At 27.3% G+C, this 24,219-nt stretch overlaps 1 protein-coding gene across 4 annotated transcripts in view; it reads right to left on the bottom strand.

Moving 5' to 3' along the window:
* Positions 1–1,964: 1,964 nt before the first annotated feature.
* The window catches only part of LOC107448893 (uncharacterized), a 34,779-nt gene continuing 12,524 nt past the window's right edge, over positions 1,965–24,219 (bottom strand). For 2 of the 4 annotated variants that reach the window (XM_071184355.2, XM_087153524.1), the window contains exons 5-7: positions 17,956–18,090; positions 2,695–3,088; positions 1,965–2,235 (exon numbers count right to left, since the gene is read on the bottom strand). In XM_071184355.2, coding sequence (XP_071040456.1) covers positions 2,068–2,235; positions 2,695–3,088; positions 17,956–18,090 — 697 coding nt within the window. In that variant the 3' untranslated portion in view covers positions 1,965–2,067. The remainder of the gene's footprint in view (positions 2,236–2,694; positions 3,089–17,955; positions 18,091–24,219) is intronic. The other 2 variants (XM_016064246.4, XM_016064247.4) reach the window with 1 other exon arrangement.

Below are 24,219 nucleotides of genomic sequence, written 5' to 3'. Positions count from 1 at the left end.
AAAACAACGCTAAAAAATAAGGCATATCAGAAACCCTTTGGAAAATGCAGCTCTAATAAGAACTAAAGATTATATACAAAAGCGAAAATAAAAATCGATCTTAATTTTCGAAGGAAAATTTTAATGCAAAACATCTCAGTTTTTCAATCACCAGAACAGGTCAAGAATATACTAACAGAAATGTTCTAAAAAATTGCTGAGTTATAATAAAAACGTCTGTAAAAAGAGAATTCTTTTTTTAAAAAAAACTAAACAAAAACAAAAAAAGTTATTAATTTTTTAAATGGAATTGAATTGAATTGAATGTTGGGTTTAATGGCACAAAGTCCACAGAAGGACATGCTGCGCCAAACAAACGGAATTTTTTAAATGGAAATCTAAATTCAGCATATTTAATTTTTCACATTGCCATATTTTTAGAAGAAAAGAATTGCTACTAAATGAAATTTATCAGTAACGCTCATTATGAAAAATGCTGTGTCATAATAAAAATGCCTATATAGAGAAGAGTTAATTAAAAATAAAAGCAGAACAAAAAAAAAAATGTTCTGAGCTCCTAAAACTAAACTTAAACACTGAAAATTTCAGTTTTCTACCTTCCCGGTTATCTATATTACGGGACAGAGAAAAAAGTGACAATCAATAGTATGGGACGTTCCGTTAAAATGATGAGTTGTAATAAAAACAACAACAAAAAATCCTTCTCAAATCTTAGAACTAAAAGTATCGAAAGAATTAAGAAATTGACTTGTTTGAATATAATTCATTTTTTTAAAAAAGCAGAAGTGCAAAAAGAAATGCAAAGAAGTCAGTATAAAGTAATCTGGTTTCAATTCTTCAAACTTCGTTTTTCCATTTGTCTTCTAGAAGATGAATTTGTCAGCTATGTGCAGAAACATGGATTTTAAAATGTAACAAATTTGTGTAAAAACTACCTCTTATAATAAACAATGATATAATATAGTTAAAATTACGATTTTATATTATTCTTTATCATATCTACACAAATTTAAAAAAAAAAAAACTTTACTCTGCTGAAGAATATTTGGCCAATTGACCAACTGAATTTTTGACAAAAAGGCCTAATACTCGTTACATCCCTAATTTAAATGCAATGCGATTGCAAGTTGAGAAGTTTAGAAAGTGGTGGAAAATGCGAATTTTTAAATTGCTCGCTATTTGCAATTTTTATTAAAAATTTTTCTTGCTTTGATTTTTATCCATAACAAAAAAAAAAACTTTTACTATATAAAAAGAATCTAATAATCATTAAAAAGAAATAACAAAGTACATTTTGAATTTATACTACTAAATATATACAAAATTTTTTTTCTTCTTTCCTTCTGTGAACATTGCAGTCTTTTTTTATAATAATTTATTTTTAAATGAATAATTTTTGCATTGCGTGATATGATTTTTAAAAAAAAAAATTCTTGTTTTAATGTTTATTTACCTATTTTAATAAATCTATTTTTGATGAAATAAAAATGGAAATTATTTTTAAAAAAGTATTAGTTTTTTTCATTTTTGACAGAGATCTAATAATTGAACACTTTAATTTTCTACAAATATATTACTAAGTTGATTGATTAAAAATAGAAAAAAAAAACAAACACTGATGTTTAAATACATATTACTACATTTGCTGTTAACATGCCTAAATATATATGCGGCCTTTCGTTAATGCTGTGCAAGTGGCCCTTTAATCAAAAAGGTTGTGCACCCCTAGCTTAGAAAATAGTTTTCGTTTCTTAAACTAAATTTCAATTGTAAAATATTTTTTGAAAGAGCTTCCTTGGGTTAGAAGATGCATATTTCACCCACAGGGAATTATTTTTCTTTTTTTCACTGTAGAAGATACTTATTATCTCTAATATGTGTATTCTATAGAATACACATTTAAAACAAACCGAACAAGAAATCTTAAAGCAGAAATACAGATTAGAAAAAAAAGGAAACCAAAATAGAGGACAAAGTTGGGTTTATTATGGTATAGTAATAAGAGAAATACATATTACATTAACATAAGAAATTAAAGAAATAAATTGGAGTAATACATCAGATTGTCTAAGGGGATTTACTCCATTGTTCTCGCTCTTTATTGGCCTCTTCTTTATCGTAACTCGGACTGCGTGAGCGACTACGACCACGGCTTCCTTGGGATTCGGGGCTCCTTTCAGGACTACGACTTTGATTTTTACGCTGGCCATTTGCATAATCTCTGCCACTTTCCTTCTATTTAAAGAAACAAAATTTACCAATAAGATTAAAATATATTATGTGTATCTAAACAGAAATTCTTATCTTCTCATTTCTCCTGCTAACAATTCTCACAACTTAATAGTATAACCAGTAGAGTATAACTTGATTATTTCTTACATTTGAATAATTTTCCGGGCCCATAAAATTTTTTTTTTTTTATGCCATTTACTTATTTTTGGGACTTATTCATACTTTGAAAGAAGGTCTGGACTACTTTATTTATGATTTGTAGAAAATCTGAAAAATATTTGCATTTAACATTACATGAAAAATGGTAAATATTTAAATCTTAAAAATGACTAATAAATCAAATAACATTTTCTATTGAATAAATAACTACATAGTATGAGACCAAAACTCTAAACAATTTCTAGAGAAAAAATAATTTGGAAACAATTTCAAAATCTTAAAACATTAGACCAATAAACTAACCTCATCAGGGGATCCTCCACGATGCGCCTTTCTTTCCACACTCCTACTACGGGAACGACTCAACTTGCTGCGACTTCTGCCATGAGATTGGCGACCTTTAGGACTGTTATCCTTGCTGTTACTCCTGCTACGCTTCTTACTCTCTCTAGGACTCACATCTCTGTTACTCCTTGAACGGGATTTACGTGGGCTTTCACTCCTGCTTTTATCCCTCCGAGAACCTCTACCACCAGGTGAAGGGCTGCGACTGGTAGACCTGCTAGCCTTGTGCTTTCTAGCAGGACTACGTGTACCAGATTTGGTTGCACGCTTCTTTCGGGGAGGACTGCGGCTTGTAGATTTGCTTGAGCTACGGCGAGACACTTCCTTCTTAGACTTTTCAGCACTTCTTGATCTATAAAAAAATAAATAAACTATTTTAAATAAAATAATTTTAAGAACAGTCTCGAGAATAATAAACATTTAAGGGCAACAAAATTATAAAATAAGTTTAAGAAATGCTTTTAAATTAAGTAGTATGTGTATAAATGTCTAATTTTGTAAATTTTTAATTTACAAATTCTTAATTTTTATTTTAATTTTTTGTAAATTTACATCTCTAGATATAAATGATCTAAGAATTAAGTGATCATCACTGGCAGCAGCTGACTATTATGTCCACCAGCGAAACTGAAACACAAATTGAGGTGTGCATCAGTATTAAAAAGTTAATTAAATTTTAAACTAAACTGACCGATTAACTAAACTTTGTAATCAAAGTAAATTTTAATTTAAAAAATAAATAAAGTAAATTTTTCATTTAAACAAATTAATGCTTCATGCATGTCCTAAATTTGTGAGCTACATTCTTGGATTATAAAAATGAATTTCATAGCCAATGGGAGTAGCTGATTACTATGTCCACCAGCGAAACTGAAGCACAAATTGTGATGTGTGACAGTATTAGAAAGTGGACTGCTGTAAGCAATTTCCTCAAAGCATAAAAAAAATAAAGGTTTGTTAAAAGAACACAATATTTTTAGGGTAGTAATCTTGGAAAAAAAAAAAAAAAATATAACACTAATTTCCATAATACTAAAATTAAGGGATATTGACTATGTATCTTAAATTCTGAATTTGTAAGCTACATTCTTAGATCATATAAATGAATTCTATAACCAATGGGAGTAGCTGATTATTATGTCCACCAGCGAAACTGAAACACAAATTGTGATGTGTAACAGCATTAGAAAGTGGACTGACGTAAACAATTTTCTCAATGCATAAAAAAATAAAAGGATTGTTAACAGAACATAATATTTTAAAGTTAGTAATGCGCAAATAAAAAATACGACAAGAGTTTACATATTTAATTCTCAATTTGTAAGCTACATTCTTAGATCATATAAATGAATTCTATAACCAATGGGAGTAGCTGATTATTATGTCCACCAGCAAAACTGAAACACAAATTGTGATGTGTAACAGCATTAGAAAGTGGACTGACGTAAACAATTTTCTCCATGCATAAAAAAAATAAAAGGATTGTTAATAGAACCTAATATTTTAAGGTTAGTAATGTGCAAATAAAAAATAAGACAAGAGTTTACATATTTAATTCTGAATTTGTAAGCTACATTCTTAGATCATATAAATGAATTCTATAACCAATGGGAGTAGCTGATTATTATGTCCACCAGCGAAACTGAAACACAAATTGTGATGTGTAACAGCATTAGAAAGTGGACTGACGTAAACAATTTTCTCAATGCATAAAAAAAATAAAAGGATTGTTAATAGAACCTAATATTTTAAAGTTAGTAATGCGCAAATAAAAAATACGACAAGAGTTTACATATTTAATTCTCAATTTGTAAGCTACATTCTTAGATCATATAAATGAATTCTATAACCAATGGGAGTAGCTGATTATTATGTCCACCAGCGAAACTGAAACACAAATTGTGATGTGTAACAGCATTAGAAAGTGGACTGACGTAAACAACAATTTTCTCAATGCATAAAAAAAAAGGATTGTTAACAGAACATAATATTTTAAAGTTAGTAATGCGCAAATAAAAAATACGACAAGAGTTTACATATTTAATTCTCAATTTGTAAGCTACATTCTTAGATCATATAAATGAATTCTATAACCAATGGGAGTAGCATATTATTATGTCCACCAGCGAAACTGAAACACAAATTGTGATGTGTAACAGCATTAGAAAGTGGACTGACGTAAACAACAATTTTCTCAATGCATAAAAAAATAAAAGGATTGTTAATAGAACCTAATATTATAAGGTAAGTAATGTGCAAATAAAAAATACGACAAGAGTTTACATAATATTAAAATTAAGGGATATTGATTACGCATCTTAAATTCTGAATTTGTAAGCTACATTCTTAGATCATATAAATGAATTCTATAACCAATGGGAGTAGCTGATTATTATGTCCACCAGCGAAACTGAAACACAAATTGTGATGTGTAACAGCATTAGAAAGTGGACTGACGTAAACAATTTTCTCAATGCATAAAAAAATAAAAGGATTGTTAACAGAACATAATATTTTAAAGTTAGTAATGCGCATATAAAAAATACGACAAGAGTTTACATATTTAATTCTCAATTTGTAAGCTACATTCTTAGATCATATAAATGAATTCTATAACCAATGGGAGTAGCTGATTATTATGTCCACCAGCGAAACTGAAACACAAATTGTGATGTGTAACAGCATTAGAAAGTGGACTGACGTAAACAACAATTTTCTCAATGCATAAAAAAAAAAGGATTGTTAACAGAACATAATATTTTAAAGTTAGTAATGCGCAAATAAAAAATACGACAAGAGTTTACATATTTAATTCTCAATTTGTAAGCTACATTCTTAGATCATATAAATGAATTCTATAACCAATGGGAGTAGCTGATTATTATGTCCACCAGCGAAACTGAAACACAAATTGTGATGTGTAACAGCATTAGAAAGTGGACTGACGTAAACAATTTTCTCAATGCACAAAAAAATAAAAGGATTGTTAACAGAACATAATATTTTAAAGTTAGTAATGCGCATATAAAAAATACGACAAGAGTTTACATATTTAATTCTCAATTTGTAAGCTACATTCTTAGATCATATAAATGAATTCTATAACTAATGGGAGTAGCTGATTATTATGTCCACCAGCGAAACTGAAACACAAATTGTGAGTAACAGCATTAGAAAGTGGACTGACGTAAACAATTTTCTCAATGCATAAAAAAAAATAAAAGAATTGTTAATAGAACCTAATATTTTAAGGTTAGTAATGTGCAAATAAAAAATACGACAAGAGTTTACATATTTAATTCTCAATTTGTAAGCTACATTCTTAGATCATATAAATGAATTCTATAACCAATGGGAGTAGCTGATTATTATGTCCACCAGCGAAACTGAAACACAAATTGTGATGTGTAACAGCATTAGAAAGTGGACTGACGTAAACAATTTTCTCCATGCATAAAAAAAATAAAAGGATTGTTAATAGAACCTAATATTTTAAGGTTAGTAATGTGCAAATAAAAAATAAGACAAGAGTTTACATATTTAATTCTGAATTTGTAAGCTACATTCTTAGATCATATAAATGAATTCTATAACCAATGGGAGTAGCTGATTATTATGTCCACCAGCGAAACTGAAACACAAATTGTGATGTGTAACAGCATTAGAAAGTGGACTGACGTAAACAATTTTCTCAATGCATATAAAAATAAAAGGATTGTTAACAGAACATAATATTTTTAGGATAGTAATACACAAATAAAAAATATGAAGAATTTTCATAATATTAAAATAAAGTGACATTGAATGCATATCCTAAATTTTGAATTTGTAAGCCACGTTCTTGGTTCACATAATTTCCATGAGAACAGCTGATTATGTCCATCGAATCTAAACAAATTTAAGCATGACTTCTACCAATAACTTTCCATGACTTACTCTGGTTAATATATTATTTCTTAATATAATTAAATGCAGGAGTAAGTAAGTAACTACCTTTCTTATAAATAATATTGATTTACCTAAGCAATGCTTTGCACATATATTTATATAAGTCTATTTAAACAAAAGTAGCAAAAAAGAACTGAGCTACTAAGCAAACTGAAAAACAAATAACCCAGCAATTTATGATAACAAATAAACAAATTAGTAAATGAATTAAAATTTTTAATGCTTTTAAGGAAAATTTATAAAGCTTAAATCTCGGTAACTTATAATGCTAAAATCCACCAGCCATCTATCTCACATAGCTAAAATTTAAACAAAAAAATAAGCATTTTTCAAGCACCCAAAAAATATTTTTAAGCACTTTTTGACAGTTGTCAAAAATACAAAATTTTAGTGTAAAGATAATTATTAGCCATTATAAATATGAACACACATGTAAAATTCCAAAGGCTCCAACAATTATATTCTTGAATTATTTTAACATAAAACTATTTTTGCTTTGAAAATTACTGTCAAAAACTCTCATTAGTGCAGGAAATATTAAATATAATTCGTTTCAGGTTTTTCAACAATTCTCAACCACTTTTTAACATCAAAATCTTAATCATGTACTTAGGATATGTACAATAATAAAAAAATTAAATTGTTGGTAAAAGTTCTTCGTAAATACATTAAAATGCTAAATAATTTCCTAATACTTTACATGATCATGATAAAATAACTCTTTTCTTGATTATATTAGCCAAGATAAAAAAAATTTATGCATAATCATGCAAAGATATTCAATATTAAGTGGCTCATTCTATTTTTAAATCAATATTCAAAATTATAAATTTAACTATTATAATAATTCAAAATTATAAATTTAACTATTATTAAAAAAGTGTATTTTTTAGATTCAGATTTAAGTTATTTATAAAAGCATATTCAGCAAAACATTAACAAGATTAATACAGTAAGGAATCGATTATCCGGAACGATCGGGACCATTGCTATTCCGGATAACTGATTTTTCCGGTTTTCTGAATCGCTACAAAAGGCAGTTTTTTTTATTGTTAAATCCAACTGAAAAAAAAAAAAAAAAATATTTAGAAATAATCTTAAAAAGAAAAAACGAAGTAATACACTAATGATTATTTCCAAAATGATGGTAAGGTAAATATCTTTCAAAATAGAAAGAAAAATGCTAAAATCTTATGAGGAAAAAAACATTTTTTTAAAAAAAATGGCAGGAAAATTTATTGAATTTTGTTCCGGTTTTTTGGTTTTCCGATTTCCGGATAACGGGTTCTGTACTGTATTATTGATCATACCGAATTTATTGACGATATGTAAAGAATTAAGTAAACTTAGAAAACTAATAAATTCACATTACAATGTAATTTAGTGAATGGCCCCTAAAATGTTTATTATTTGTTACTTGGTTTAGTATTTCTTGAATGAAATGATTAAAAAATGTTTTATCCATAATTTTAAAATGTAAATAAAATGAGTACTAAAGCTAAACATTTTTGTCAAAATTATTACATGGTTTCAACTTTCATAAAATTTAATAATTCTGAGATAAGTGAATTTTTTATTTCAATTGTTTGTAAATAAAATCATTAAGAGATAAATTAATGTTTTTTGGAATGACAAATCTGAATTTTTGTACATAACTAAACAAAAGATATTTTACTGCATTTAAAATATTTAATGCCCCTCACTTAATACTTTTTTAAAAATCTAGCCTCCAAATATAATTGAGTTCTCTAATAAATAAAAACTTAAGAGTAGTGAAATTTTTATTGCTACGGATTTCACGCTTTTCTAATGAGATGATTATTTACAACATGCGAAAAAGAAAATTAGTGTATAAAAGAAACACACATGCAATTCATTTAAATTTAAAAGGAAAACAAACATTATTTTTGTAGGCGTTGTTGTATTTCTTAGTTCGCATGTGGCAATTTACTGACTCATTGCAGCATAGAATTGTACTTCTATTCTTGATGAGAACCCAGGAAAGTGAGGAGTCACCTGTTTTATTATTATTATAGCCAATTTTGATTATTTTTTGTATTTGAAGCAAATTTGAAAAATATTTAGTTTTCGGTAAAGAAAGTACGCTTTTGAACTTTTTGAGCAATACGCCCAGCACATAACAACCTGCACTATCTTGCTATCATGATGGGAAGCCTAAATGACTAAAAGCAATGGGGATAGAATGTTCTTTCAACATAAGAAACCAGGAAACTAGCAAAAGCAGGATTAAGAGCTCTAACAGCAAAAATGAAGTGCGATTTTCCATAGCAAATTTTAATTAAGGTTGAAATTTATAACTGACCAGGTGCGTTGATACCCTGCAGTTAAATAAATTAATATTTATATATGCAGAGCCCTTACAGTTTAGCAACAATTCTTTCCTTACAATTCATTATTTTTCATTTCTTATACAAAAAACACTAAAACAACCAATTATCAGTTAAACACAAATGCTTTTCTTTCTTATAAAATAAAAATCATTTAACAGTAGCATAATCTAGTGCTCTCCCTAAGTGTTTTTAGAAGCTAGGGCTAGGTCACTCCTTTGCTGCTCCGAGCTTCCGATTTCAGTCGACGCTACAGCAGCACTGCATCAACCCTCTTTAAAAATAAAGCATTTTGCTTGTAACTAACATCCATTTTTGAAAATTACTTCAATATGTTCATTGTTTTCCTAATTTGAGGTAATTTTCTTCTGGTCTGATTGCAAAAATTTTCCACTAGTAGTCAAGTATCAGTTTGTCAGGGTTGCCGCAGAAAAAATGAACAAATTAGTTGCTTTTAGTAGCCAAAAACTAGGAAAATAGTTGCCTAAGTAAGAACAAAAATGCATCAAAAATATGACTAAAATTTTGTTAATGACTTAATTGCCATACCATGATCCATTCAGTCAAGTTGGTGGCAGATATGATAATTTTTATATAAACGTAAATGTTTATATATATGAAAAGTGATTACTCAAATTCGAAATTCACGGTTCGTAATATCATATAAAATTTTTTTCTTTAAATCATGCAGAATTTCGTAGCAATAATCATTGAAAAGGCGATCGAGAAATGAAATAGACTTACAATGAAATCTGTGCAGATTGAACGAATTAAAAAGTGAAGACTCAAATGTTTTTTCTTTAAGAAAAAAAAAAAAAAAAATTCAGTGTGTTCAGAAACTATCTTGTGGGGTGCAGGTTTTCCACTCAATTTATGCTTCATTAAAAAAAAAAAAACATCGCTAGGAGTTTAGAAAGCCTTTTCAGGCAAAAAAAGTTGCTTTAGTCGCCTTATACCAAAAATAATTGCATTTTACGGAGAGAACTACCTCGCAAAGTTGAAGGAAAGCCCTCCGTCATTAGACATGGATATCAACCAGATGCCACGTGCCATTGACCACAGACGGCCAGGAGGTCTACCTTTCTGCATGTAAAATGGCTTGTGCCTACGTGTGCCTCGACCCGGGGTCATTAAAGGGAGTGATTTTTAGGGAACATAGAAAATTAAAATGCTATTGGTTCTATAAAGCGCTGTGATTTCGTAAAAATGTCTGTTTTTATTTTTTTAATTTTGTAATAGGAGTGTTTTGATTTTAAACTCCGCATTATTTATTATTAAAAAATAAATTTAATAGTCCCGAAATGATCAGTTTTCTTATGGATTAAAATTTGTTCGCTATCTTATTTAAGCATTAATAGGCATTTATAGACGAACTAATAAACGGATACTAATACTCGTAATAGCTTAAAAATAATAAAAGATATGTTTACCCATGAGTTTATCTGTTATTTAAAGGTATTTTTTTTCTTTTTATCCTGTTCTATTTTCTTTATATGAATAGTAATCTTTGAAATATGATAACTTTTTTACTATTATTACGTTTTGTATAAAAATAAAAGGAATGTAAAATATACTCGGGACAGTCCGTTGCAAGCAGGGTTCGTGATTTTTCTGACTTTTTTTTTAAAAAAAATAAAAAAAAATCGGATTATTTTGATTTAAATCGGATTTTTTTTATCTAAATCAGATTTTTTTCATTTTTATTCAAATACACTATAAGAGCTTTTATTTATGATTAAAAAAACTTTATAAATGTTTAATCAAAAGTAAATTAATATTAAAACCATATTATAACAATATTTTAGAAGCTCTAACTTACTAAAATGATTTTTCATTATAATGCATAGCGACCATTTTGATACAAAGGCGTGATTGAAATTAAAAGACAAGATAAAATAGATAATTTAAAGAATACTACTTTAACTAGTAACACAAAGTTTCAATTAGCACACCATAATTTTAATTTAAAATATATATATATATATATATAAATCAGTTGATTTTAATCAACGAACCCTGGTTGTAAGCCACAAAATTAATTGACCACTGCGCACAGGCCGCCTTTATTTCCCCCAGACAATTTAATAATTACGCTCTGTCAATTCAGATTTTATATATATATATATACATGTAGATAGATAGATAGCGAACAATTTTCAATCAATAAGAAAACTTATCATTTTAGAACTATTACATTTATTTTTAAATAACAAGTAACTCGCAATTTAAAACAAAAACATTATTTTTAAAAAATTAAGAAAGTAAATACATAAATTTTTGCGAAAACCCAACGCTTAAGAGCATCAATAGCATTTTAATTTTCAATTTTATATATATATATATATATATATATATATATATATATATATATTGCAATAAGACTGTTTTGGTTTTAATTTGAGCGTTACTTATTATTTAAAAATAAATTTAATAGTTCTTAAATGATCAGTTTTCTTATTGATTGAAAATTGTTCGCTATCTATTTTTACAGTAATTGTTGCGTGAATTTTATCATTTCAGTTAATTTTTGTTACTTATTTTAAATAGGAAATGATTCCGTATAATTACTATGTTTAATCAACTTATAAATTAAAATAATGATTAGTCAATAACTTCGAATTCTGTTTGATGTTAAGAATAAGTATCATTTATACAAGATTAAGTGCCATTAGTATAATTTTATCTCTAAATTGCAATTTTCCCACAATCTGTGCCTTTGTGAACATAGAATGTCTAGTATTGACTAATCATGCTTTAAAATGGTTACCAAGAAATATCCCTATTTAGCTAGCATAGTATAATTAACTAGTAAGGATCCTGATTACCTGTTTCCTGTCCAGGTGTAGCCCATTCTATCACTTTCGGTATTTCAAAGAACTTCATGTAGTTTTGTTTGCATTTCTCTTCAGGCATAACTTGCTAATGTTAAAGTGTTACAGGTGTGAACACCCCCCCCCCCTATTTAGGATTCCCATTGTAGAAAATAGCACTGATTGGTAGACAGGGAAGCTTTCTACACACTCTAGAAACTAACTATATATACCATACCGTTTGAAAGGCTTCTAACCATTTGTGTTTAAACTTCAGCGACATTTTATTCTCTCTATTTTTTAAAACTAACTATGGATTTTGAGACTTCTGAATTTGCCGAAAATTTAATTGAGCTTGATAGACCAAATGCCACATTTATATATATATATATATATATATATATATATATATATATATATATATATATATATATATATATATATATATAATATATATATATAATATATATATATAATATATATATATATATATAATATATATATATATATAATATAATATATATATATATATATAATAAATAATTGTTTAAAATTCTTAAGCAATATATGAATAGTTGAATTCGCATTATTGTTAAACAGCTTCATTAACGAAAAATATGTTACGATTTTGAGAGTGCGATCAGCATTGTGCACTTATTACCTATATTTTAGAGAAATACGGCAGTTACGTTACGCACATTAAATTTATTTTATCATTTCAGGTAAATTTTGCTACTTTTTTTAAGCAGTAAATAATTTTACAAAAAATATTACTATGTTGTCTCAACTTATTAATTAAAATAATGAATAGTAAATAACTAGTTAAAATTCTAAAGCAATATTAATAATTAAATTAACATTATTGTTAAATCGTTTCATTAATGAACATATTGCGATTCAAAGAGAGCGATCATCATTGCGCACTAACCTCCTTTATTTTAGAGAAATCTGGCAGTTTTGCTATGTACAGTTAATTTTTTCCATCATTTCAGTTTTTTTATGTTACTTTTTTCTTCAATAGGAAATGATTATACAAGAATAAAAAACTTGTCACTCAACGAATCGATTTAAAATAATATATATTAAGTAACTGTTTCAAATTCAAAAGCAGTATTAATAGTTATTCACATTATTTTTAAATCGCTTGTTCAAAGAAAAATATATTACATTTCTGAGATTGCAGTAAGCATTGCGCAAAAACTTCCTTTATTTCAGAGAAATATGGCAGTTACAGTATGTATATTAAACATATTTTATCATTTCAGCTATTTTTTGATTCTTTATTCTTCAATAGAACATAATTATACAAAAAAAAAAAAAAAAAAAAAAACTATTATTCAATTAAAATAATGAACAGTAAATAACTTTAAAACTCTTCAGTAATATTAATAATTAAAGTCACATCATACAAAAAAATAAATAAATTAAAAAAACTATATATGCACTATCTTTTATGATATGTTCGCGTGCGTAATGTAAAAGAAAAGCAATGACATTGAAACAGGGAACATTTCTTTTAAAATCTCTACTTGACCCCTTAAGACTTGCCTCACTTCCCCCACGCGTCTGTCGTACGCCGACTAATGAGGGAGAGATGAGTCTTCTCTTTGCCACCTAGCCCTCAGCCTTAGTCGCTTGTGGCAATCCTGGTTTGTGCAATAGAGACTAGTAATCATTAGTATTAAACACAAAACGTCATTTTTCATGTTTTACCACAGAAATATAAAGGTGACATCAAAGGAGTTATAAAAAATGTATTAGAGGCTGTCTCTAAATAAATCTCCTTACAGTGTCCACTGCAGAAAGTGCTTGTTTGTTAGTAACATTGGGCGGTAAATCTTCGAGTCCCTCATCTTCTTCTGATAGTTCACAAGAAGCTTTCGTTTGAGCGATATCATTGTCATCCCACTGACCACACACTGTTACTGCATCATCTACATTTACAAAGTCATGAAATTCCATGTCATCAAGCTTCATGAGTCGGGTCAATCTGTTCCAATCACTTTCGGTGCAGTTTTCAGCAGAATTAACGATATTGATTGTTTGACAACTTTCATGATCTTTAATGAATCCAGACTTGAAGCCATTCATTATCATAGAGGAAGACACATCATTCCATGCAGTGGCGTACGCAAGGGAGGGGTTTAAACACCCCCTTGAGCTCAGACAAAATGGCAAAAATAAAAATTTTAGTAGAAATTATGTGAGCTACTATTTTTTAAAACTATATATTTTAATTAGCCTTATGCCTACTTTTTTTTTCATGGTATTTCTCAGAATACTGAAAAAACATTTACTATAATAGGGTGTTACTTTTGAAACCAAATTCACGCGATACTGTTACGGACTGGCTGTCATTCGCGAGGTCTTGACGCAATGATTCGGGAATCCTAGACGTTCTGTCGTCTTTGAGACAATTCAAGAATTTTGGAGATGCGGTGAAAAATTATATAAAAGGGGGAACGGGGTACAGTGAAGTTAGTTAGTCAGACTAAGAGTTATATCTGCCACTTGTCGCTAAATCTGTTTTGTTTTGTCTTAACAATAAGTTCATTCAACTGCCGAACCCGTCGCCGCCACTATTTCGACTAGTGAAGAAATCAGTAACAATACCATTGGAGATACTGTGCTCGTTGAAGTTATTTATTCTAGCTCGAATCTTTGAGATAGTAGCATAGCGGATATTTCTGTACCAATATATATATATATATTTGCTGTTCTTGGATCTTTAGGATGTCAAAACGCAAGAATTTAACAATTTTTAATTATTTTGAGAAAAAAATCACGACCTGAAATTAGTGAGATGACAGCATCTAGTACCAATGTAAGTTTTTCTGTTGCACAGAAATGTGATACTTCCGTCGAAGAAAACGTTTCTAGCATAACAAAATCTGATGAATGTGACAGTGGCCTTCAAGGTGTTACTTTCACCCATAGGACACTGGACTTTTTTCAGAAGATATTACTCTTATATTTAAAAAATCAAATCAAAATTTAACTAAACAATGTTGTCTAAATAAAAAGTCAAAATTGTCTATTGGTCTAAATTAGGGAAATAATAGTGCTTTATTACAGATTCGAATTTCTTTTAGTAGTTTCAGAAAATTATGAACACCCCCCTTGAAAAAATTCTGCGTACGCCACTGATTCCATGCCTTGTCAGCCATTCTTAAATTGTTTTCTGGAATATTTTTTTTAATTTTAGAAAAAAAATCTACACTATTTATGGAAAAAAAAAATTGAGTTATCAGTGAGTGTATAGGAAATTTGAAGGGAACAGTGAGTGTATAGAAAATTTGAAGGGAATTTTTTCTCTTCGAGATATTGAAAAATTCGGGAAATCGAGTGTATATAAAAAACATACTAAAATTAGGCATACGAATAAATAAATTTTTGCTATTGAACAATATACAATAATTAAAGTGTCTTTATATGCTTTCTTTTATTTAACAGCAAATGCTAAAATTAGAAAACTATAATCAAACATGTAGAGGCATTTTTCTAGCTTTAAAATGTTATCTTATTAATATTATTAGGAATACCAAGAAAATTTATGGATACAATACTTTGGAACAGAAATAATTTGTGGGCAGTGTGAAGTTTGACAACTATTATCAGAAACATTTCAACTCTTCTGTTACAGAAAGTATAACCAAGTTTTCACATTCTTTAGTTGTGATTTTCGAGTTCTGTGTGCGGGATGACGCCATGAAGTGAGAAATCATAGCTTCAGCTTTGGGTAAGGATAAACCAGTCCCTTTTTATATTCTCTTTAGTTCTGCCTTGCAGTTTGTGTAAAAATAAGCCATCACTATCTTTATTTTATTTTTTCAGGAAAAGTTTCGTTTTCTGAACCACCTGTTTTAATGGAAAGTCTACTTCTGATTTATTTAGATACTGATAATTATTTAATAAATAATGATAATTATTGAACTTTCATTTTTAATTTCCTTCCTTCAATTAATTTTTCGTATGTTGATTAGTTACATATCATATAGTTCTACCCTTGCAACAATCTTACTTGGCCCAAGTTGGGCTCAAAATTAGCTCAATATGGGGCCAATAAGAACATGCACCAAGGGAGCAATATTGGCTAAATAATGAATATAAAATATCGGGTGAATCTGACAATTCTATATAGGACCAATATTTGAAAAATAATGGTGCTTTGAACCCTTATTGAGCCAAAAATTAAAGAATATTGGTCCTAGTTATTTTGCTGCTAGGGTAGTTGGCTAGTTATATTAACATAGGATTTTTTTCTTTCAATAATTTGGATTAAATTTTTTAAAGATTAATATTAGATTAGATTTTTAACTAGAGTTGAAAATTCTTTAGGAAAAAGTATCCTTTTTTTCAAGACACTGAAAAGAACGGAAAGTATTTAAAGTTTAAAAATGACCAGTACAATTGTTTAACAATAAGTATACGGTTAAATTTAAACAGACAAAATTTAACACAGAACAAAGATGTTGAAAGTTTCAATCATATAAACACTGTTGAAAAAAAATAACTTTTTTATTTTACTTTTATACAAAATGTTAAGAACATTGATGTCTTATTTTTAAATGGATTATGTCGTATTTTCCTAAATAAATATAAACATGCACTCTTACAAATAGAAAAATGTGAACTTATTATTTTTAGTTTAATTTATTACAAAAAAAATTAATTCACTGTTTAAATAAAAACTACATACTAGAAAAACTAATTATTAACTATTTCAGAATAAATTAATTTCGATAACTAATACAAATATTTACTTAGAATTATTCTTAATTGGTTAAACTTTTATCGGTTTCTTTTTTGGGGGAAGAAGTAGAATAAGGAATATTTTTGTAATTTTAAAAAAGTTTTTAAAATGCATTTTTAAATTTAAAAAAATTTTCAGTTTAAAATGTAAAAAAAAAGCTTTCAAGTTGTTTCTTAAAAGCTTGAAATTTTTCTTTTATTTTGATAATAAGGGAGAATTACTTTGTGAAATACAAATATAATTGAAGGTCAAATTTTATTATTGCACAATATTACACATTTAGAAAAATTGTAACGGTGGTGAGTGCATTTTTGAAACTCAAAGCACCCTTTTCTGTGGGGAAGCACCCTTTCCTTTTTAATTCCTAGAATTTCATATATTCAACATGTTGTATTCAATATTTATGTTTAACTAATGTTTGTAAACAATTATATATAAAACCAATATTCATGCTCAACTACTATTTTCACTTGCCACTATTTACACAAAAAAATGTATAAAGAACCTTTTTTCGGATTAAAAGCATCAAAGGATGCATAAAAATTGACAGATTTTTAGCAAAAATATATTTATAAGAAATAAAGCTGTCATTATATTTAAATGACTCCTATAACATTCACATTACCATTAAAAGTCATTAAGAGATAAAACCATCAGAAATATTCACATAACACTTCATGTATGTTAGTATTATTCATAACACTACTTATTATCTAGATAAATCAAAATAAAAGACAGTTCACCATCGGTATAAAAAAGGGCAAGGTCACAGAAAAGAGCACTCACTTAAAACTGTTAAAATTTGTCAAATGAGTATGTAATAACTGAATTTAATCCTCAATAATTTTTAAATTGCCCTCTTATTCTATTTCATGTGTATATTTCAAAAAGTAATTCTCACCCATTATCAAATTAAAAGAACAATATATATAGTTTAATAGTTATATTTATAGTTAAATTATTAAAGGCATGCTAAAAGACAATCACTGTGCAAAATTTTTTTTCAAAAAGCAAACTAAAAAGTAATCACTGATAAACTTGAAAGCCTTTTTTTTTTTTAATAATTGAAACTGAAAATTATGACAATATATAGATTCTTTCTTTTAAAAAAAGAGGTACTTAAAATCACTAGTAAAATTCATTAATATACTCCCCCTTTGAAAAAAGAAACTAAATGGAATATGAATAAAAAAGGAGTGTTTTTAGGCAGCTTATTCTTACAAAAAGAGCAAAGAGGACACACATCAAAGGGCAGGCAGGGTGGGCCACCCTTCTAAAAAAGCTTAGGGACAACACCATGAAAGATAATGAGTCTTATAAAATTTCATTTCCAAAAATTCAATGAAATATTATTAATCACCTTGATCGTGAACTTCCAGGAGATGACTTCTTTGGTCGCTTAGAGCGGTTGTAGCTGGGAGAATGAACTTGACTTGGAGTTCTGCGCCTTCTCCACCTGTCTCTAGATGAGCTCCTACTCCGACTAGAACTGTACCTACCACCCATTAAACATACCAGCATTACTCAATTGGAAAATTAAAATAGATTAAAGCAAGGTATATTAATTCTATTACCACTTCTTTTTTTACAGCAGAAAATTTTAGTCAACAGTTCATAGATTCTATCCAGGATCCTTGCAATGCCATTTAAAGCAAATAAATATTTAAACACTTGATTATTACTCACCCTTATGCTTAGTTACAGTGATCTGTCACAATAAAAATAAATTGTCAAGCTAAAGTGTTTTACCCAGCACCTTTCCCTAAAAAAGTGGGAAAACTCAGATATATATGTTCACACTTTGCTAACCATATTCTTTAAAATAAGCTAAAACCTCTTTATATTAGAGACAAATTTGATTTGTCCCAATAAAATTAGCTTATTAAGAGCTGAGTCTACACTTTTCTTGGCTCAAAATTTCATAAATACTTTTTATAAAAATTTAGAAAAAAGCTAAATTATAAACCTATAATACAGCAAATTATTACTGCCTTATTTTTAATTAAATGAGTTAATTTCTATTTCATTTAAATGTATATCAGACCCAGGGCTAAAGAGAAGATTGAGAAGGACTGGTTCATTCCTTACTAACAGACGAAGCTGCGATTACCAACCGCATGACGTCACGCTGCACACAGATCTCAAAAATCACAACTAAAGGATATGAAAACTTTGCTGTTTATACTTTCTGTAAGAAATGAGTTGAATGTTTGACACTTTTCTGATAATAGCTGTCAAACTTTACACTCTTAACAAATTATTTCGGTTCAAAAATATAGTATTCATACATTTTCTTATAGTATTAAAAAATAACATTTTAAAGTTAGAAAAATTTCTAAATGATTGTTCTCATCGTTTCATTATTATCTTCTAATTTAAGTTTTTAACTTTTGCTATTAAATAAAACAAAACATATAAATGCACTTTTATAAATATATATTGTTTGATAAGAATAGTTTTATTAATTGGGTTGTCTAATTTCAATATATTTATACATTATCACTAAGAAACAAGAACCTTAAATGCTAATTACTAAAAAAAATAATCTTTGTGAACATAATGGAAATATTACACATAAGTATTTAAAATTAAGGCATTATAATTAAAACACATAAATACTTTGAATAATGACATTAAAAAATACATTATGAAATTGGACAAATTTTTAATCAATATTAACTTTTATTTTTGAAGTTCAGGATCTTATTTTCTTTGACCTTGTACATTTTTTCTTCTTTTCTGTTTAAACTTAAGAGATGGTATCGATTTCAATGATTATAAAAGTTCTTAAACATCTAAATGAAAAACGTGCATTTTTATAAACAGAAATTCTTCTAATACATCTTATAATTGCATCTAATCTTTGCTGTCACCTTTATATTTTCTGAAGTAAAACATAAAAAATTAAGTCTTCTCATTTTATGTTTTATAATAATTTTTGCAGGTGATATTTCGGTGTTAAGTTCTTACAACCAGAGGAGAAGATAATTGCCCCAAAATAAAAAAATTTACGGAAAACAATGAATGTTTCTGAAATAAGTTTAAAAGAAGTTACATTTGAAACATTTAATTTTTAAAACGAAAAGTTTATGCTGCGCCGCTGTGACGTCACTGCCTGAAATCAGAATGGCAAGTCTCTTTAAAGAAGTGACCTAGTTCTTCTATTCATTCTTTAGCCCTGTATTAGACCCAGTAGTTTGCCTTCTTTAACCAGTTTAATAAGGGTGGGGTACCAAGAAATAAATGCCTCAGCTTAAGCATAATGCTCAGTTTTCTTATAACCCAGTGTAGAATTACAATCCCTTTTTAGAAGGAAAGATGTCTTGGACATTCACGGATAGTAACATTTAGGGCAGTAACAATTTTTTTTTTTTTTTTAAAAAAGGATATTTTTTATAAAAACACAGGACAAGTAAAAATATTATTGTAACATATTTTTTAACAAAATCATAACCATTTAACAATTTAAAATATTAAAATTTAATAGTATATTGTTTAGGGGTGGTTTTTTTCCCTCCCACCTACAATATAATCATAATGCTTGACACATTATGTACTGAAGCATCAGATGGCCCCTGTGCAATATTCACCATGAATATTCTGTTTACTGCCTATAGGCATTGCACTTTCCTCATCACATGCTTAACATTTAATGTTTAAAAAATATCTGACAATACAAACATGATAAAATATCTAAAGAATACAAACATTATTTAATTTCTTTGCTAGAAATATTTTAGAAGGAGTGAGAATTTGAAAATACATACCTCTTCTTACATAAAATGTGATAAAAGCCATTTTATAACGTACTTGTAGCTGATTGAGGAGGCTAACCTCAAGTATGATATGGTGGAAGATTAATAAAAAACATACACCACTATACCCCAGATTCAGAATCTGGATGAAATTGCTGCAGAGTTATCGCAGATAGACTTTTCATGTAAGGAATTTCTATCCTTTCTAAAAACATTTTTTAAGATGTTTTGTTTTCTATGGAATTACATATCAAAGATGCTTTTCTTGTGAATCAGAGGGTGAAAAAAGCACCTCATTTGAAAACTTAAGAAAAGAAAAATTCTCAAAAATAACCTATTTTTAATTGAATTAAACTTAACTGAATTGAATTTATTGAATTGAATTTAACTGAAAAAAAAATTTTTTTTTTAAATTTTTCCAGTAGAATTCTATTCATAGAACACTGAGCAACTCATAACAGTTTGAGATCAATACTTAGGAAATTTTAATTGTACTGTTCTTTTAAGAAAAATAATTCAGTTAATACACCTTCATACTAATAACTATTTATAATTAGCAATAGAGTACATTATTTCTTTATATGGCCTTATACAGGGGGGATTGTGAGTCCAACTCAAAAATCCGGAAAATTTCTTGAGTAAAATCATTAAAGACGCATAATGTCTTTATAAATTTAAATCATTGATATTTTCAAAACACTGAATTCTAAATAAATTATATACAGCATAATTTTAATGAATAATTATGTACAAGTTTATTTTTATCTTTTATCATATTTAGTATTCTACCAGAAAGAATATTTACAAATGAAAGATGCCAAGTATAAATTCTAGTTTTTTTTTTTGGGCACTACAGCCTATGCATGGCCAAGGTCGTCCCAATAAGTTTTTGCCATCTTGATCTATTCTGTGCCATGGTCTTGTTCTAATATCTCTAAATAAAATATTCTTGAATTTTTATACATAAATGTGATCGATGATTTCCGGAAACTTCCAGACCGCAGTTAGGGAAAAATCCAGATTTTTTCCTGAGCACAATTATCTCTGCTTATATATAATACAAAACATTGCCTTAAATATATTATAATCTGTAATGATTCAATGGACCCAAGAAAGAAAATTATTATATAATTTAAAACTAATATCATGAATTCTATACAGTTAAATAATGATATTAAATAAATAATACTGTATATTCATATTACAGAAAAACAGAGACATCACATTTTAACATGTACTTTGAATATAAAGTAGAATTAAAAGCAATTTAGAATCATAGGGTCAGGTGAGATAAAGTGGGTAGATGATAAAAAACATCTATACATTTAATACAAAACATCTACGAAGTTGAGATAATTAATTTTATTTTTTTTAGACATTTACTGAGATTGTGGCAAGATTTACAGTTGTAAACTAACAAAAAAAAAAAAATTATTATCTTTACAAACTATCTGTTTACGATCAACTTATAATGTATGTTAGTTAAAGCTGTTTATGAACTTTCTTATAATTAAAAACAGTCAAAAACTATTAATTTTAGTTCAAACTGGTAGAGGGACATCTAAAAAACAGATCAACATAGAAATTTTTATAAATTTTAAAATTTTGTTTATTATAATTGTATTCTGAGGCGGGGTAAAGTGGGTGAGGCTTAACTTAGTGTTGTATGATAGGGATTTATTTTATCCTGTGCTAGTTTTGATAAGTATCTAATACTCCATATTTTATATTAATCAATGCAACTTAGCAAGCATATTTAAAGGTATAGATGACACAATTTTTTAATAAATATGGCAGTTTTTTCATGGAATACAATACAATTTACTTTAACTAAATTAAATAAAAAATTCATTTCTGCTATTAACAGTAAAAGCACTTTTAATTATCACTTTAGATATTAATCTATACTCTCATTTATGTTTCGAATAAATTTGCACATTTACTGTATTCAAAGTAAAACCTAATTTTGATAGCCGTGAAAATTAATGCTTTAAAAAAAATTATTATTTCTCAATATTTAATTTTTCTAAATATAATCAAAATATATTTATTTAAGAGTACTTTTATTTCAAAAACAATATTTACTAAGTTTTTTAATAAAATATATACTAATTTTAAAACTATACCTACTTTATCCTAAACAGGGTTATGTTTGTATATAAAAACATGTAAGAAAATTTTTAAAAAATTGATAATATGAGCCTCATATTTTATCGATATGAATCCAATGTAAATAAAATGCAGCAAAATTTTCAGTAAAATCAAATTAATGAAATGGTTTCAGAACCTTCTTTAAAAAAAGCTCTATTTTATACCCACTTTCTTCCACCTGACCCTATTTAAAGAAAAAAATTTATATGTTTTAATTTTCATTGAAAATATTAATCAATAGTAGTTAAATACTATGAAATACTTAAGAATGGTTCAGTAAATTTAAATTATTATTCATTTTCACCAAATAAAAAATCTCAGTTTAAACCAAAATAAAAATTAAAAATTTTTTTTCAACCTAGTAAATATAATTGTAACACTATGGCAGGCTTGGCATGTTACAACAATCAAAGGTGATTGGATTGTGGCTTCATGATAAAAGCTGAAGCTTGGTGGGGGGGGGGATATGCAGAGGCATATTTATGGGGCAATCCATACAAAATTTACACCCATGATACAAAAATGATATAATTTTTTTTTATTTTTTATTGTTCTTTATTGAAAATAAATCAAAAATATTTTTGCTTTTGTTTCAATTGCATATTTTTGACTTTACGAATTTTTAAAAATTTTGCTTTTTTGAATGCACGACTTTACAAGTAATTTTTTAACATATTGCAATCAAACAACAAAAATATTTAAATACACTTTCTTGAGGTGATTATTTTTCTCAAATTTTAAGAAAACCAACCTTAAAATATAAAATTTTTTGTTTCTGCAATTTGGACACTTTTGATTTCTTTTATATTTCGATAGTGTGAATTATAATCAATAATGTTATTAATTCCAAATTTTTGGAATGGTAAGACACTTTGTTCAAAAGATATAAATAACATTATTGATTATAATTCACACTGTCGAAATATAAAAGAAATCAAAAATGTCCAAATTGCGAAAAAAAGAAATTGTTTTTTTTTTTTTTTTTTTTCCTTTCAAAAAATTTTATATTTTAAGGTTGGTTTTCTTAAAATTTGAGAAAAATCATCTCAAGAAAGTGTATTTAAATATTTTTGTTGTTGGATTGCAATACTTTAAAAATTACTTGTAAAATCGTGCGCGCAAAAAAGCAAAATTTTCAAAAATTCGTATAGTCAAAAATATGCAATTTAAACAAAAACGCAAAAATATGTGTCTATTTATATCATTTTTGTATCATGGGTGTAAATTTTGTATGGATTGCCCCATATATATACACATTGATCATAGTGAATTTCTACTTTCAAACCATTTTAAGTTCCAATTTTGATTTTCAGAAATATATTTCCTTTTACTGACAAAATATAAATGAATAAAAATCAAAATTATAAGAATATTTATTTTTCATAGTATTATCATAATAAAGATTTAGACTTTCCTCAAGCAATAAAAAAAAAAGTGGAAAAAAAAACTGAAAATGGGTACAAAAAAATTAGATAAAAATATATTAATTATCTGTACAAATATTGAATTTAAATGCAATAAATATGTTATGAATTATAAGTAGGCTAGATACAGAACTGAACTTCTTAATTATCTTTATTCACAGAATTACTGTTGAAAACAATTTAAAAATTAATTTCGATAATAAAAATGAACTAAATCAGTTGATGTTAAATATTAAAACGGTATAAAAAGTGATCATTGATACATACTTTTCAAATCGCCTAAATACAAATTCT

The sequence above is a fragment of the Parasteatoda tepidariorum genome, chromosome 10, assembly GCF_982258835.1.
Source record: "Parasteatoda tepidariorum strain Cologne lab strain chromosome 10, Ptep-v5.0, whole genome shotgun sequence".
In the NCBI taxonomy this organism is placed as follows: Eukaryota; Metazoa; Arthropoda; class Arachnida; order Araneae; family Theridiidae; genus Parasteatoda; species Parasteatoda tepidariorum.
Note: the sequence above shows the minus strand (reverse complement) of the source record. Positions and strands in the feature narration are given on the sequence as shown.